This window comes from Oncorhynchus nerka, linkage group LG27 (assembly GCF_034236695.1).
Source record: "Oncorhynchus nerka isolate Pitt River linkage group LG27, Oner_Uvic_2.0, whole genome shotgun sequence".
Taxonomy (NCBI): Eukaryota; Metazoa; Chordata; class Actinopteri; order Salmoniformes; family Salmonidae; genus Oncorhynchus; species Oncorhynchus nerka.
Genome location: NC_088422.1, coordinates 93,286,362 through 93,305,047, shown reverse-complemented (window position 1 = coordinate 93,305,047; position 18,686 = coordinate 93,286,362). Strand labels below are relative to the sequence as shown.

General features: G+C 40.9%; 2 protein-coding genes across 3 annotated transcripts in view; one reads left to right on the top strand and one right to left on the bottom strand.

The window, feature by feature from the left end:
* The first annotated feature begins 353 nt into the window (after positions 1-353).
* anp32a (acidic (leucine-rich) nuclear phosphoprotein 32 family, member A) lies at positions 354-5,748 on the top strand. Of its 2 annotated transcripts, none has more exons than XM_065012339.1 (7): positions 354-549; positions 2,786-2,935; positions 3,076-3,198; positions 3,497-3,692; positions 3,974-4,083; positions 4,338-4,386; positions 4,548-5,748. In XM_065012339.1, the coding sequence occupies exons 1-7, from the start codon at positions 496-498 to the stop codon at positions 4,610-4,612; spliced, it is 747 nt and encodes a 248-aa protein (XP_064868411.1). In that variant the 5' UTR covers positions 354-495; the 3' UTR covers positions 4,613-5,748. The 2 variants fall into 2 exon arrangements, with proteins under 2 accessions (XP_064868411.1, XP_064868410.1); XM_065012338.1 differs by having other exon boundaries at positions 356-549; positions 4,545-5,748.
* The window catches only part of LOC135565132 (coronin-2B-like), a 137,591-nt gene continuing 124,010 nt past the window's right edge, over positions 5,106-18,686 (bottom strand). Inside the window, exons 5-12 of the mRNA XM_065011187.1 lie at positions 16,752-16,909; positions 13,102-13,200; positions 12,398-12,472; positions 11,695-11,791; positions 9,958-10,070; positions 9,612-9,702; positions 9,243-9,382; positions 5,106-8,811 (exon numbers count right to left, since the gene is read on the bottom strand). Coding sequence (XP_064867259.1) covers positions 8,671-8,811; positions 9,243-9,382; positions 9,612-9,702; positions 9,958-10,070; positions 11,695-11,791; positions 12,398-12,472; positions 13,102-13,200; positions 16,752-16,909 — 914 coding nt within the window. The 3' untranslated portion in view covers positions 5,106-8,670. The remainder of the gene's footprint in view (positions 8,812-9,242; positions 9,383-9,611; positions 9,703-9,957; positions 10,071-11,694; positions 11,792-12,397; positions 12,473-13,101; positions 13,201-16,751; positions 16,910-18,686) is intronic.

Below are 18,686 nucleotides of genomic sequence, written 5' to 3'. Positions count from 1 at the left end.
GTTTTAAGCACCGCACCTGCGTGCGTAATTAGCCCATCGTTGAAGATGTCCATAACCTACTTCAAAATTAAGGCAACATTTTGACAATATCTAAATGAATTGCTAAGGAGGATCCTCACTATTAAGCCACATTTCATCATTTAGTTGTGTGCTAAGTAAATCCTGATGGACAGATTTCAATGTTGATGTGTACATACTTTAGATGTCAACTTAAATACTGAACATACAACCAAACGTTGTGTAGAAAACCCCACCCAATTTTATAATCGCCTTTTATTGGTGGGTGATCTTTTGTAAATCCTGTCCCCCTTTTTGTTGGCGATTGTAATTGGTCAATGGTGACGACAATCCCAACTCACATTCCCGCCTACCGAGGAGATCAAGTTTGAATGAACAACAGCAGTCTGTTCAAGGAGTAGTAGTTGCAATTTCAGTAAAAAATACTTTTACGTCTGTATACTTTGTTTATAAAATCGGTGGACTGGTTTTCTCAAGATGGATATGAAGAAAAGAATTCATCTAGAATTGCGGAATCGCACGCCATCTGATGTAAGCTAACGTTGAGATCGTATTGTTTGCAATTGTTTTAATGATGGTGTGATAGGCAAAGGGTTACAAAGTTTTCTTCGTGAGTTAGCAATGTTGCCTTCACCGGAGCAGTTTGTTACATTGTTGCTGATATTTATCACCGTAATTGCCGCTCTAGACTTCGTAGCCAACTTAACACGATTAGAAGGAAGCATGTCTTAAAGTGCAGTTGGTGATAATGCACCAATACACCTAATTTTCATATGTGTATTTAAAAGGCAAGCGTGAGCCATATTGCCTAATGGTAACTTTGTAGTCCTGAACGCGCCCTTTTCCTTCCCATCAACAAGGCGCATTCATAGCCTCTTTTCAGCTAATTCATTGTCAGTTCTCATACAATTAACGTTACTATTTTAGCGCATGCATAGGCTACACAATGTCCTTGGTACCCTGGCGATTGCTCGCTCACAACTTATTACGCAGCACAGGCTATACCTATTGGAAATGGTTTGGTAACCGATCTGGTCTGCCTACGGATTGTTTATCCAAAGATAGGCTAATTCCTAGACTGTCAAATAGACGTGTGTATCATTCGTTGGGAAGGCTATATTTACCGTGCATGGTAGGCTGGGCCTACTTTTTGTATTTGTTATAACAGCCTAGGTCTTAGTAACGTTAAGTACATAGCCTACACAACTAATTTAAAACCGCAATGAAAAGGTTTTGTCCGTCCTAGGATTTTAGTGCAGGTTATCACGTGTCAAGAAACATCTATCGGCTCATATTCTAATCAAGGTGCACAATCAGAGAATATCATGCATTGACAGACTATTGCCGAATAAGAATCAAAAACGCATGTTACAATGTTATACATTATAACTCGTTGGTTGCATAGGCTATTCGCATGCTTGGATTCCCACTTGTAAAACGATGAGTTTGACCCTGGTTTCAGTATCAAACAATAGAGAATAATTTTCTGTCAAGCTAAGCACATAAAAACCGACAGGCAATTTCGGGCTGCGGTGCTCCAGTTTCAAGATCTAGGACAAGCCGCCATTTTACCGAGAAACAAAGGCAACGGTTTCTATCGAATAGACCGTGTACATTGGCTGTGCGTTCATTTAACACGAACGATAACAACTTTTTCCTGCATACCTTTAAACATATTGCAGTAGGCTACAATCCAAATCGTCAACTCTTTATGAGTAAGCCATAATGTAACGATTGGTTTTCTTACGCCTGCTGCCAACTTCCAATCGGCAGCCCCTCCTACTCGCTTGATGACCCATTGCACGACTCGTAGCAGGTTGTTTTCGCTTTTAGAGCAATGAAAATCGACAAATACACCCACACGTCGATCATTGTGCGTAGTTTACCCCCTATTTAGTCGAATTTGTTACGTGCGTAATACGTGCATAATTTGCGGATTTGGCTCTCACCAGCAGCACAGATGGTCTCATCCAGGGTATAATATAATGCCAATGATGTCCACTCAGCATAATGTTAATTTCAACCGTGAACAGAAGTTGTTTTCATGGCAAATGTAATATACCAGAGGTGTCTGTGTTTTGCCTATGAGCTGACTATGGCAATGGAATACAAGCAGCGGTACCAATTTTAAAATATTAATATTGGTCATTGTCCTTTTAGGACAGTAATGAGAATCTGGGTGAGTCCTGTGCAAAACATTAGTCTGCATTGTGTCCCCAAAATGTGTGAATTGCAGAGGAGTGTACAAGCTGGGTACTATCATATTAATCAGATATGTTTAAAGTGAGTTCAATCTAAATGTGCATTACTACATGTACGTTCCTGTGAGAAATCACCTCCATGTCTTTACCAAATAGTGATCCGTGGAACAAACAAGTTACCTGAAACTACCACCCAGATTCTGACTACTATGTTTAATAAATGATCAATTCATTAAAGCTCAAGCAACACATACCATCTGTTATGTAACATTTTCTGCACTAGACCAGTGTCAGAGGAGGCTGGTAGGAAGAGCTATAGCAGGACGGGCTCATTGGATTGGAATAAATGGAACAAACATGTGGATTCGATGTGTTTGATAGCGTTCCGTTCCGGCCATTCCAATGAGCCCGTCCTCCTACAGATCCTACCACCAGCCTCCTCTGCTGTCAAATATAGCTTTATGCAGACTCTGTTGCTTTGGGACCGCCCTCCCTCAAACTACAGACATACATACAGATTTGGAGTAAATAATCACTTTACATTTCCTATTCCTCTTGTTTTCCAGGTGAAAGAACTGGTGCTTGATAACTGTCGCTCAAACGAAGGCAAAATTGAGGGCCTCACAGATGAATTTGAAGAGTTGGAATTTCTAAGCACAATCAACGTTGGGCTGACGTCGGTCTCCAACTTGCCGAAGCTGAACAAGCTGAAAAAAGTTGGTTTTCTAAAAAAACAAATAACAAAAGTATTATTGTTGCCATGCTATTAGCACTTTGTGCAGTAAAGTGAAAATCTGTTTTATGGATGTTCTGTTATTACTCTGCTCATATAGTTGTTGCATTATTTTCTCCTCAGCTTGAACTCAGCGACAACAGGATCTCAGGTGGGCTGGACGTACTGGCGGAGAAATGTCCAAACCTCACACACCTAAACCTCAGTGGCAACAAAATGAAAGACCTCAGCACGATAGAACCTCTGGTATGCTGCGGGTGTCATGACAACATAGTAGCTCTGTGTGTATATATACTATACTGAACTCTTGCCTCAAGGTGCTATTGGGTCTGAAAGGGAACCCTAAATTGACATAACATTGTCCAGAAAATACCTCATTCATCAAATGTACCTCCATAACTTATATGTAAAGCTTTGAGGTAAACAATTAGCAACTGAACCTCCATAGTGTATATTTTAATCTAGTTGGAGTAGTCAGTATTAAAGAAAACAAACTAAGCCTAAATATTAATATTTCATCATGAAGACTTCTCTCCTTTCACAGAAAAAATTAGAGACCCTCAAAAGCTTAGACTTGTTCAACTGCGAGGTGACCAACCTCAACGACTACAGGGACAACGTGTTCAAGCTCCTCCCCCAGTTGACGTATCTCGACGGCTATGACAAAGACGACAAGGAGGCGCCCGATTCGGACGCAGAGGCCTATGTGGAGGGACTGGATGATGACGATGACAGTGACGGTACGATTTAAGATCCATACTGTTTAAAATGTTGGTAAATAATATTCTGATTGGGCTGTGATTTGACAGATGGATATGAACCCATAGAGCTCTGACATGACCTTTTGTGTTTTTCTAATGGTAATTATGTTCATGTTGTTGTTCAACGATTCCTTTTGTAACAACGGTATTATACCAAGTGGCTGCAGTGAATGAGTTGCATTATAACTATTGTAACGTTGTAGTGGCCCTTATGCATTTTTTTGATCACCTTAATAGGCTAATTCTATTTTCAACTGCAGAGGTAGACGAGGAGGAGGAAGAGGATGAGGATGAAGATGCCCCACCAAGAAAAGAGGATGATGACGATGAGGAAGGTGAAGAAGAGGAAGAGGAGGACCTAAGTGGAGAGGTGAGACTTTAAGGATGGGGCTGCAATGATACTTTTATCTTGATCGACGCCTGCATGATAAGTTCAATGATTTAAAAATTTTTTGATGAATAAAAGGCCACACAAAATGATCTTATGACTTTAGTGATGCAGACTGGGCTGATGTTTTACTAACCAGAAGGTGCATCTCAACCACTGCACTGTGACATCATTATTTGAATATGACCCAGGGCACATGACAAGGGAGATTCTGATCTGCATTTGTCTCCTCTTAGGAGGAAGAGGAGGAGTTGGACGGCAAGGAGAGTGATGAGGATAACGAAGGTGAGTGTGGTGGAATCTCACTGCTGTCACCAAATGCACAAGGTCACAGTATCATGTGTAGCTTTGATATTGGGACTGATTTTTAAAAATAACACATCTACTTAAAAACCAAACTGAATGCTTTCCTGTTGAACGTGACCATTGACTTGTTTTCCTAGAAGAGGAGCGAGGCCTGAAGAGGAAAAGGGATCTAGACGAGGAAGCAGAGGAGGAGGAAGATGACTGAGGATGTGCTCATCACCAAGCTATGTTCTGATCAGACTGTTTTAACCTTGTATCCCCTCTGTATTTGTCAGTTGTCATATATTGCAGTAGGCATGGGTAGTGTCATGGGCCAGCTGGGTAAAGGGTTGGTGTAAGGAAACAAGTTGACATTTGATTATTTTTTTCTTATATTTTTTTTTGTACCTTTTTTGATTCCTTGTATTCTACTCATATCTGTCCCCTGCAAACCACTGGAAGGACAGAAGAGAACACTTCCTAAAAGTCCCGATATTATTGGCTCTAACCTTTGTAAAGGTTTTGTTTTCTCAGTGATATTGATACCTTCCTGTGGAAACAGATTTCTGATGATGATTTATGTATTTAAAGAGACAAACTTACCAAAAAACCTTTTAGAAGTGCATGTCTGAAATAGATTTTAAAGTCGACTACTGGATTTGAAGTATGACAGTTTCCTATAGCCTTTTCTTATTCGCTGTCTTTTTCTTTCAGTGGACATGAAGCGTTTTGTGGTGTCATCCGTGTGTCGTTGTATGTGCTGTTTTCATCATGGAACGGGTGTTGAAACGTTCATAGAATGGACTGTATACAGGGCATCTTTTTAAGCAGAGTAAAGAATGTCTGCCTTTGTCACAATGCTTCTCCTTAACCCCTAGCTTTGATAGTTCGGAAATGACCTGTTATTTGTAAATACTGACCAAATCTATTTTTTTTCTATTACTCTTTGATAATGGCAGACATTTACACTTAATTAATTGTAACGATGAACTGTAGTAAGATATTGAATATCTGTGCAGCCGTACCCTAAAATAGGCTAATTGAATCTGGTACACGATTTCCATTTTCACCCAATTCTATTCACAGAAATACTCACTGAATCCAAATTTGTTATTGCTGTCCAACTCTTGGAGTCCATATTCGTTCCCCACCTATATAATACACCGCTGGGCAATGTGCAAAGAAAACACCTTTTGCATTTTCTTTTGTTAAAGCATAGGGCAGTTCGTGGTCAGATAGACCTACCTCAGTCATGTTCCCCTTACATGTTTAACCCACTGTCATCAAAGCTAATTCCTCACCATGAGACAAACTTTTGATTTCCTCCCTTTTCACTTCAATAAATATTTTTTTTTTATACAAGTTGTGGTTTGTGGTCTTTTCTGAATTGCTTATATCGTCATCTAATAGTTGACAGCATTTTTGATCATCCCAGATGGTTGTGCTACCTTGTACCTGCTTCCTAACGTACTGCAGCCTACTACTGACATCATGTGGAGAACCCAGGTAGTTCAGGCTGAAAGGGAATCATCTGGTTTAGCCACTTATTGCATTAACTTGACAAATTGATATTAGTTGTTGGGACTTGTAGATCAATAAGGTGAAACAGGATGTATTGTAGGCTAACTGACCCAGTACACAGTTCTGTCTTTCTGAGAGAATTGTCATTCTGCACAGTTTCATCAGCACATAGTACAACTAGGCATTTAGATGGTTATCGACCAATATTTACTACACCTATAGGCCATCATCATCTCCACCAAATGGTTTGTTATCCTCCCATTCCAACAATACTGCAGGGCTTTTCACTCACCTTGCATACTGCTGTGTGTTCACCAGAGCAACACACTGAATCCCCTCCTTTAGGCCACTTGAGACCTCTGTCATTCTCTACGGGGTGACCTGACCTTATCCACCATGTTCACCTTCACTGTTGCCTGTCTAGATGCCCACTGGGTGCTGTGCCTATAGCCTGGTGCTAGCCACCCACACCTGTAAGAGCTTAAGGCAACTTCTCCCATGTCCATATGGCATGACAATGAATGCCTGGGGAGTTTGCTAAAGCAAAATGAGACACTTGGTAACCACGCTACTCTACCTACATTTGTTTCCTAGGTGTCCTCATTGGATAAGGATTACAGTATAACATTTGATGGGACGGGGGTCTTTACAAGGTATATGTTAGGGGTAAAGATGTAAATAATTACCTTGTGTAAGTAATATTGCTGTTTCATTCATTTAGTCAGTCAACCCCTGCAGAGTATGTTACCGATTATGACAATATTATGACAATGGTACATATAATGATTCCTCTCTAGAGGTATAGTATAGGTAACCTGAACTACAGGAAATATCAGAGAGTCTTAACTTGAGAGGAATGGATCATGTGGAACACCACAGATTAACAATGTTGGGCACTTTCTGAAATAGAATATTCATAGCTGAAAGGTATAAAGACAAATATTGTATTAATATTTCAGGTTTGATGTACTGTTACGTACATAACCTAATTTCATGTTGACTAATATTCCAATTGACCAGATTTTAGTATGGTGTCGATTCAATCAAGAGAATACAGGATGTGTTTGAGTATACGGTCTCAGCCAAATTGCCACCATTTGGCTAAAAACATAATTCAACCACAAGTGTGTCAGCCATCATTTTCATGACCACGATTTCTCCCAAAGACATGAGATGAATGTTTCTGCATAAAGAGTTAGCTAGAAACATCAAATATAACAAATAAATAGTTACAATAATACATTTTCCAACAGAACTTCTCCTAAAGATGATGACTGAGGCGACAGACAAACTGCCCATTAAGACTACATCTGGGTTGCTGTGTGCCAGGCTGAGCCAGAGCTGCAGCTTTTTACAGACAACACATTCTTAGGAGATGAAGAAAAAAAAACTGTCTTGAAATACACCTCATTCATGTCCCTGTAAAACTCATCATCCTCATTCATGTCCCTGTAAAACTCATCATCCTCATTCATGTCCCTGTAAAACTCATCATCCTCATTCATGTCCCTGTAAAACTCATCTTCATTCATGTCCCTGTAAAACTCATCTTCATTCATGTCCCTGTAAAACTCATCTTCATTCATGTCCCTGTAAAACTAATCTTCATTCATGTCCCTGTAAAACGCATCATCCACAGTAGTTGGAACTAGTAGAAGACTCTTCCACTGGGAGGTTGAGATGTTGCAGCTTTGCTGTGAGTTGGTTTGCAGTGGGTAGACCATGGGGGAGGATTGGGGGAGAAGGGGGAAGTCAATCTCTTTCCCCAGGTTAGTCTCTGGCGATGGTAGGGTGGAGGTTGAGATGTTGCAGTTTGCTGTGAGTTGGTTTGCAGTGGGTAGACCATGGGGGAGGATTGGGGGAGAAGGGGGAAGTCAATCTCTTTCCCCAGGTTAGTCTCTGGCGATGGTATGGTGGAGGTTGAGATGTTGCAGTTTGCTGTGAGTTGGTTTGCAGTGGGTAGACCATGGGGAGGATTGGGGGAGAAGGGGGAAGTCAATCTCTTTCCCCAGGTTAGTCTCTGGCGATGGTAGGGTGGAGGTTGAGATGTTGCAGTTTGCTGTGAGTTGGTTTGCAGTGGGTAGACCATGGGGGAGGATTGGGGGAGAAGGGGGAAGTCAATCTCTTTCCCCAGGTTAGTCTCTGGCGATGGTAGGGTGGAGGTTGAGATGTTGCAGCTTTGCTGTGAGTTGGTTTGCAGTGGGTAGACCATGGGGGAGGATTGGGGGAGAAGGGGGAAGTCAATCTCTTTCCCCAGGTTAGTCTCTGGCGATGGCAGGGTGGAGGTTGGAGGATTTGGGGGTGGCATTTCTGGGTGATGACAAAGGCTTTGCCAGGTGGACTCAGAGGGGCATGGCATGACATGGCAGGTGGGGTGTGAGGACCCCTGGGATACACTGATGGTGCTCTGCAATAGGGGGGAGGGGTGTATTGCGAGTGATGATGTAATAACTAATCATAATGAAACCAAACCGGATATCAGGATACATCTATCAACAGAATTTTAAAAAATCTTATAACAATAAAATACATTACCAGTTGGTTATTATGTTATCAATTGAGGGATTTAACAGTGATGTCAATATGATGACATTATCGATAACAAAAATTGTTACACAAACGTTATAATCAGTATTTACATTATCCGGTGGCTATTACATTATCAATTGCAACAGGAAGTACAAATGATACACGGTGAAAGGGAGGGAGGACGCTGGACGTGGCATGGTGGTGATGGTGGTGCCATAAGCTAGAGATCAGAGGTCAGGCATTGTTTCCAACGGGGCTGACGTTCCTCAGGTTGTTGAGTTCCAGCTCCAGCTGGCGTATTTTAACGTCCTTGGTGTTCAGCTCCTCCTTCAGCTTTCTCAGCTCCTCCTGCTGTCTGAAGAACATCCTCAGTAGCTACAGAACAGAACAGAGGGATCAGGGTCATATAGCGTCCTGAAGAACATCCCCAGGAACTACAGAATAGAGGGATCAGGGTCATATAGTGTCCTGTAGAACATCCCCAGGAACTACAGAACAGAGGGATCAGGGTAACATAGCGTCCTGAAGAACATACCCAGGAACTACAGAATAGAGGGATCAGGGTCACATAGCGTCCTGTAGAACATCCCCAGGAACTACAGAATAGAGGGATCAGGTCCACAAAGATAACAGGCTATAGACCATAGTCTGTAATTGTGCTCAGGAAGTCATTTGAGCATTTGCACCCCATTCCAAGTAGTGTTTAATACACTCACTCACCACCCACCAACTAACCTTCTTCCTTCTCTTTTCATTTATCCATTCAGCCACCCATACCTCCATCTACAGTTATCTGATGAACACACCTCGTTCTCTGTCCTGGGTGGCACGTTTTCCAGCAGGTCAATGCCGTTGACCACCACACCTTTCTTTTCCTTCACCGGTGCCTTGAACACCAGCTGGTTGGGCTTCTGGTAGCCCTTCTTCAGGGACATTAACACTGGGTCTGCACACACACACACACACACACACACACACACACACACACACACACACACACACACACACACACACACACACACACACACACACACACACACACACACGTACTTCATGAAAATGTACAGTACACACACACTATATATTGATGTAAACATTTCCTCTCCCACTACTAGGACTATATCATAAGGTGTACTGAATATTCAAACTACAGATACATGTGGCATGCACTGTACCTCGGTTGATACCACTCAACCAGTCATTGGCTGAGAGGGCAGGCTCGGTCCCTGCCGTCATTGGATAAATGTCCTCCTGGTACGTCTCTGACTGCAACACCAGGAGAGACAGACTGAGAGCATGTTCCAATACTTTAAGATCTCTGTTTATTCCCAAGGGTGCACATGTTTGTTCCGACCCTGCACTGATTCAACATGTAATCTGATTCAACTGCCCTAGATAAGATGAATGAGATGTGTTAGTGCAGGGCTGTAACAAATATGTGCACACACCCTAAGGTCTTCCGGGAATGAATGGAGAAACACTGCTATATGAAGTGAGAGGGAGAAGGGCATCCCCACTGACCCTCCTTGGTACTATCATGGAGATGGGCTCGATCAGCCCCTTCAGCGTCACCAGCTTGTAGAAGCGAAACACCTCGCAGGCCGTTACGTCCAGCCCATGCTTAGGCATCACACCTGAGGAGGGAATGGAGGTACCTTAACCATCACCATAGTCCTGCTACTGAATAACATTACCTTAGACATCACCATAGTGATGTTACTGTATAACATTACCTTAGACATCACACCTGAGGAGGGAATGGAGGTACCTTAAACATCACCATAGTCCTGCTACTGAATAACATTACCTTAGACATCACTAGTGATGTTACTGTATAACATTACCTTAGACATCACTATAGTGATGTTACTGTATAACATTACCTTAGACATCACTATAGTGATGTTACTGTATAACATTACCTTAGACATCACTATAGTGATGTTACTGTATAACATTACCTTAGACATCCCCATAGTCCTGCTACTGTATAATATTTCCTTAGACATCCCCATAGTCCTGCTACTGTATAATATTTCCTTAGACATCCCCATAGTCCTGCTACTGTATAATATTTCCTTAGACATCCCCATAGTCCTGCTACTGAATAACATTACCTTAGACATCACTAGTGATGTTACTGTATAACATTACCTTAGACATCACTATAGTGATGTTACTGTATAACATTTCCTTAGACATCCCCATAGTCCTGCTACTGAATAACATTACCTTAGACATCCCCATAGTCCTGCTACTGTATAATATTTCCTTAGACATCCCCATAGTCCTGCTACTGAATAACATTACTGAATAACATTACCTTAGACATCACTAGTGATGTTACTGTATAACATTACCTTAGACATCACTATAGTGATGTTACTGTATAACATTACCTTAGACATCCCCATAGTCCTGCTACTGAATAACATTACCTTAGACATCACTATAGTGATGTTACTGTATAACATTACCTTAGACATCCCCATAGTCCTGCTACTGTATAACATTACATTAGACATGACCTTAGTCATGTTACTCTATAACATTACCTTAGACATCACCATAGTCCTGTTACTGTATAACATTACCATAGTCCTGCTACTGTATAACATTACCATAGTCATGTTACTGTATAACATTACCTTAGACATCACTATAGTGATATTACTGTATAACATTACCTTAGACATCACTATTGTGATGTTACTGTATAACATTACCTTAGACATCACCATAGTGATGTTACTGTATACATTACCTTAGACATCACTATAGTGATGTTACTGTATAACATTACCTTAGACATCACCATAGTGATGTTACTGTATACATTACCTTAGACATCACCACAGTGATGTTACTGTATAACATTACCATAGTGGTGTTACTGTATACATTACCTTAGACATCACCATAGTGATGTTACTGTATAACATTACCTTATACATCACCATAGTGATGTTACTGTATAACATTACCATAGTGGTTTTACTGTATAACATTACCTTAGACATCACCATAGTGATGTTACTGTATAACATTACCTTAGACATCACCATAGTGATGTTAATGTTTAACATTACTCTTTTAAATCATTGATGACATTTCCATAGATTTTTTTTATACACGATTTTTCACTCAGAAAAAGAGCAACAACATTACTGAATGAAAGCTAAGATGTGGCTGAGCAAACAAACCCAAACCCTTGGTCTCTGTCTGTAAGGGTCGTCCTCCGGTGAGTCTGTCACTTACCAAGGCCTTTCTGTGGGGCAGGGGAGCGGAACTCCATGAGATACTGCAGGTATGGCTTCTCTGTGGTGATCTCATAGTAACGGATGTTGCCATCGCCCTGTGAATGGAATGGATGTATTTGTTTACTATCTGACCCAGATGTCTTCCTGTACATGTACATATATGTTTTACCCTCACTGTTCCTGACAGGGGTTGTTGACGAAACAGAAAGGGAATACCAGCATTGAATCAGGGAAATACTATTTAACAATCTTTTTGGTTAACCTGTGATGTTATGTATAACATACCTGTTTTACATCACTAGTCCTGACAGGGGTGTTAAAACAGAAAGGGAATACCAGCATTGAATCAGGGAAATACTATTTAACATCTTTTTGGTTAACATTAGTGATGTTATGGATACATTATGGTCTCGCATCTACTAAACCAATCAAATGATGTCTCACATCTACCTAAACCAATCAAATGACGTCTCACATCTTCCTAAACCAATCAAATGAAGTCTCACATCTACTTAAACCAATCAAATGATACATCTACCTAAACAATCAAATGATGTCTCACATCTACTTAAACCAATCAAATGACGTCTCACATCTACCTAAACCAATCAAATGACCAATTTGTCTTTTAAAAAGATCCACTACATGAGTCCACACTCATGTTCACACTGTTCATTGTGTTGTTAAGGGGCAGTGCTCACCTTTCCTGCCAGGTACAGCATGTGTGTCTGCATCATAAAATTAAACAGCAGCCCTGAGAGACTGTCTATCCTCTTCTACCATGGTGATGTCCTCCTGTGGTTACTGATAACATTACACTTACACATCACACACACACACACACACACACACACAACACACACACACACACACACACACACACACACACACACACAACACACACTTAGACATCACCATAGTCAATCCTTATTGATCACACACACACACACACATGCAGTCCACACACACACAACATACCACATATACACACACACATGCACCTTAGACATCACATTGTTACACGTATAACATTACACACACATACACACATGGTGTTACGCACATTACTTAACACACAACACATATACACACACATAGTGATACACACACATAACACACCGCACACATCACATGTGATGTTACTGTACAACATTACACACACACATCACCATAGTGATGTTACACACACACACACACATACACACACACAACATTACCTTACACATCACCAGAGTGATGTTACTGCACACACACACACTTATCACACATGCAGACGCGCACGCACACACACACACACACATGCAGACACACACACACACACACACACACACACACACACACACACACACACACACAAGGGGAAACATTCACCCCACATCCCAGTGGGGTTCCCCGGCTGCCTCACCTGATCCCACAGTGCACTGATCTGTCTGGTGTTCATCACCATAGTGAGCCTCTTCATGTTGCCCAGAAACACCACTCTGTTCACCCTGTGGTTCTTAAGCTGGCACCATGGGGAACAAACACACAGAGACTAGTAATTTATATTCACTCTAAATAACACAGAGACATCACTGTAATGGGGCATTATATTCACTCTAAATGTTGGGGAACAATCACAGAGACTCTACTGTAATGGGGCAATATTCACTCTAAATGTGGGGAACAAACACACAGAGACTCTACTGTAATGGGGCATTATATTCACTCTAAATGTGGGGAACAAACAAGACTCAACTGTAATGGGGCATTATATTCACTCTAAATGTGGGGAACAAACACACAGAGTCTGTAAGGGGGCATTATATTCACTCTAAATGTGGGGAACAAACACACAGAGACTCTACTGTAATGGGGCATTATATTCACTCTAAATGTGGGAAACAAAACACACAGAGACTACTGTAGATACTGCAGGGCATTATATTCACTCTAAATGTGGTGAACAAACACACAGAGACTCTACTGTAATGGGGCATTATATTCACGGACTACTGTAATGGGGCATTATATTCACTCTAAATGAATGTAATGAATTATATTCACTCTAAATGTATTCACTCTAAATGTGGGAACAAACACACAGAGACTACTGTAATGGGGCATTATATTCACTCTAAATGTGGGGAACAAACACCCAGAGATACTGTACATTATATTCACTTTAAATGTGGGGAACAATCACCACAGAGACTCTCCTGTAATGGGGCATTATATTCACTCTAAATGTTGGGAACAATCACACAGAATACCACATTGAATGGGGCATTATATTCACTCTTTTGTTAACGAAACAAACACACAGAGACTCTACTTAAACCAATCAAATTATATCTCACATCTACCTAAATGTGGGAACAATCAAATGAAGTCTCACATCTACTTTCCAATCAAATGACGTCTCACATGGGGCTAAACCAATCAAATGACTCTCACATCTATTTAAATTCACAATCAAATGACGGGGAACATCTACCTAAACCAATCAAATGACCAATTTGTACTTTTAAAAAGTTATCCACTGTTGGGACAATGAGTCCAATGGGGCATTATATTCACTCATGTACTCACACAAACTGTTCATTGTGACTCTGTAATGATGAAGGGGCAGTGCTCACCTTTCAGCTGGTAGCCAGCATGTGTGTGTCTTACATCATGTTGAAGGAATGAAACAGTGAGTAGCCAGTGACAGTGACATCTTCACCTCTCTGTCTATACCATGGTTCCAGATCAGATCTGGATCCTCCTGTGCAAGGAATCAACATCAACTGTCAGTTCTGAATGATCTGTACACATCACACTGATCACAGAAAAGTGATCAATGGGGATACACTTAACACAACAATCAAACACACACACACACAGTTCTGTACTATTACAAATAGTTTTGTGATCAGATACATGGTGTGATCAATGAACACACACACTGTGAGGATACCTTACAGTAGTAGCCAGTGATCTGTAATGATACCTTACAGTTGAGTAATATACCACAGTAGTGCAGTGATCTGTAATGATACCTTACAGTCAGCCAGTGATCTGTAATGATACCTTCAGTGCAGTGATCTGTAATGATACCTTACACACAGTGATCTGTACATACACAGTACACACATCACACACACAGTACAGCAGTGACACACACCACAGTCGTAGCCACATCTGTAATGATACCTTCACATAGCCAGTGATCTGTACATACCTTTCAGTCAGCCAGTGATCTGTAATGATACCTTACAGTCACAGCCAGTGATCTGTACATACACACAGTCAGAGCCAGTGATCTGTAATGATACCTTACAGTAGTAGCCACGATACCTTTCTGTAATGATACCACAGTCAGCACATCTGTAATGATACCTTACAGTAGTAGCAGTGATCTGTAATGATACCTTACAGTAGTAGCCAGTGATCTGTAATGATACCTTACAGTCAGTAGCCAGTGATCTGTGATGATACCTTCAGTAGTAGCCAGTGATCTGTAATGATACCCAGTCGTAGGGATCTGTAATGATACCTTACAGTAGTAGCCAGTGATCTGTAATGATACCTTACAGTCGTAGCCAGTGATCTGTAATGATACCACAGTAGTAGCCAGTGATCTGTAATGATACCTTACAGTCAGCCAGTGATCTGTAATGATACCTTACAGTAACAGCCAGTGATCTGTTGATACCCAGTGTAGCCAGTGATCTGTAAGATACTGTGCTGATACCTTACAGTGGGGAACAAACCACAGATCTGTAATGATACCTTACAGTAGTAGCCAGTGATCTGTATGATACCTCACTCTGTAAATGTCATAGGTGATCTGTAATGATACACAGAGACTCTGATCTGTAATGATACCTTACAGTCGGCATTATATTCACAGTCTAAATGATGTATGAACAATCAGCAGTGATCTGTAATGATACCTGTAGGCCAGTGATCTGTATGATACCTAAATGTGGGTGATCAAATACACAGTAGTAGCCAGATCTGTAATGATACCTTACAGTCGGGCATCTATATGATACCTTTCAGTAGTAGCCAGTGATCTGTAATGATACCTTACAGAGAGCCAGTGATCTGTAATGATACATTATAGTTCAGCCAGTGATCTGTAATGATACCTTACAGTCACAGCCAGTGATCTGTAATGATACCTTACAGTCGTAGCCAGTGATCTGTAATGATACCTTACAGTCTAAATGATCTGTAATGATACCTTAAGTCAGCCAGTGATCTGTAATGATACCTGGTCGGCAGTGATCTGTATGATACCTTACAGTCTAGCCAGTGATCTGTAATGATACCTTACAGTCGTAGCTAGTGATCTGTAATGATACCTTACAGGTAGCCAGTATCTGTAATGATACTCTAAAGTCGTAGCCAGTGATCTGTAAAACCACAGTAGACTGATCTGTAATGATACCTTACAGTAGTAGCATGATCTGTAATGATTCACTTAAAGTGTAGCCAGTGATCTGTACACAGAGACTCTGTACTGATAACAGTAGTAGCCAGTGATCTGTAATGATACTTAAAGTGTTGCCAGTGATCAATGATACCTTACAGTAGACTGATCTGTAATGATACATTATAGTATAGCCAGTCTGAATGTGGGGAACAATCCAGTGATCTGTAATGATACCTTACAGTAATGGGGCATTGTATTCACTCTAGCCAGTGATCTGTAATGATACCTTACAGAGTAGCCAGTGATCTGTAATGATACCTTATATTAGCCAGTGATCTGTAATGATACCACAGTATAGCTGATCTGTAATGATACCTCAGTGTAGCATCTATGATACCTTACAGTCGTAGCATGATCTGTAATGATACCTTACAGTAAGCCAGTGATCTGTAATGATACCTTTCAGTCGTAGCCAGTGATCTGTAATGATACCTTACAGTAGTAGCTGATCTGTAATGATACCTTACAGTCGTAGCCAGTGATCTGTAATGATACCTTACAGTAGTAGCCAGTGATCTGTAATGATACCTTACAGTCTAGCCAGTGATCTGTAATGATACCTTACAGTAGTAGCCAGTGATCTGTAATGATACCTTACAGTCGTAGCCAGTGATCTGTAATGATACCTTACAGTCGTAGTAGCCAGTGATCTGTAATGATACACAGTCGTACCTGATCTGTAGGATACCAGAGTAGTAGCCAGTGATCTGTAATGATACCTTACAGTCGTAGCAAGTGATCTGTATGATACCTTACAGTGTAGCAGTGATCTGTAATGATACCTTACAGTCATAGCCAGTGATCTGTAATGATACCTTACAGTAGTAGCCAGTGATCTGTGATACCTTATGGCCAGTGATCTGTAATGATACCTTACAGTCCCAGTGAACTGTAATGATACCTGTAAGTCATACAGTGATCTGTTACCTTTTAGCCAGTGATCTGTAATGATACCTTACAGTAGTAGCCAGTGATCTGTAATGATACCTTACAGTCGCTAGCCAGTGATCTGTAATGATACCTTACAGTCGTAGCCAGTGATCTGTAATGATACCTTACAGTAGTAGCCAGTGATCTGTAATGATACCTTACAGTCGTAGCCAGTGATCTGTAATGATACCTTACAGTAGTAGCCAGTGATCTGTAATGATACCTTACAGTAGTAGCCAGTGATCTGTAATGATACCTTACAGTAGTAGCCAGTGATCTGTAATGATACCTTACAGTCGTAGCCAGTGATCTGTAATGATACCTTACAGTCGTAGCCAGTGATCTGTAATGATACCTTACAGTCAGCCAGTGATCTGTAATGATACCAGTGATGATCTGTAATGATACCTTACAGTAGTAGCCAGTGATCTGTAATGATACCTTACAGTCGTAGCCAGTGATCTGTAATGATACCTTACAGTCGTAGCCAGTGATCTGTGATGATACCTTACAGTCGTAGCCAGTGATCTGTAATGATACCTTACAGTAGTAGCCAGTGATCTGTAATGATACCTTACAGTCGTAGCCAGTGATCTGTAATGATACCTTACAGTCGTAGCCAGTGATCTGTAATGATACCTTATCTGTAGTAGTAGCCAGTGATCTGTAATGATACCTTACAGTAGTAGCCAGTGATCTGTAATGATACCTTACAGTAGTAGCCAGTGATCTGTAATGATACCTTACAGTCTGTAGCCAGTGATCTGTAATGATACCTTACAGTAGTAGCAGTGATCTGTAATGATACCTTACAGTGATCTCTGTAATGATACCTTACAGTAGTAGCCAGTGATCTGTAATGATACCTTACAGTAGTAGCCAGTGATCTGTAATGATACCTTACAGTCGTAGCCAGTGATCTGTAATGATACCTTACAGTAGTAGCCAGTGATCTGTAATGATACCTTACAGTCATAGCCAGTGATCTGTAATGATACCTTACAGTAGTAGCCAGTGATCTGTGATGATACCTTACAGTAGTAGCCAGTGATCTGTAATGATACCTTACAGTCGTAGCCAGTGATCTGTAATGATACCTTACAGTAGTAGCCAGTGATCTGTAATGATACCTTACAGTAGTAGCCAGTGATCTGTAATGATACCTTACAGTCGTAGCCAGTGATCTGTAATGATACCTTACAGTAGTAGCCAGTGATCTGTAATGATACCTTACAGTAGTAGCCAGTGATCTGTAATGATACCTTACAGTAGTAGCCAGTGATCTGTAGCCAGATACCTTACAGTCGTAGCCAGTGATCTGTAATGATACCTTACAGATACCTGATCTGTGATGATACAGTCGTAGCCAGTGATCTGTACTGATACCTTATAGTAGTAGCCAGTGATCTGTGATGATACCTTACAGTCGTAGCCAGTGATCTGTAATGATACCTTACAGTCATAGCCAGTGATCTGTAATGATACCTTACAGTAGTAGCCAGTGATCTGTAATGATACCTTACAGTCGTAGCCAGTGATCTGTAATGATACCTTACAGTCGTAGCAAGTGATCTGTAATGATACCTTACAGTCGTAGC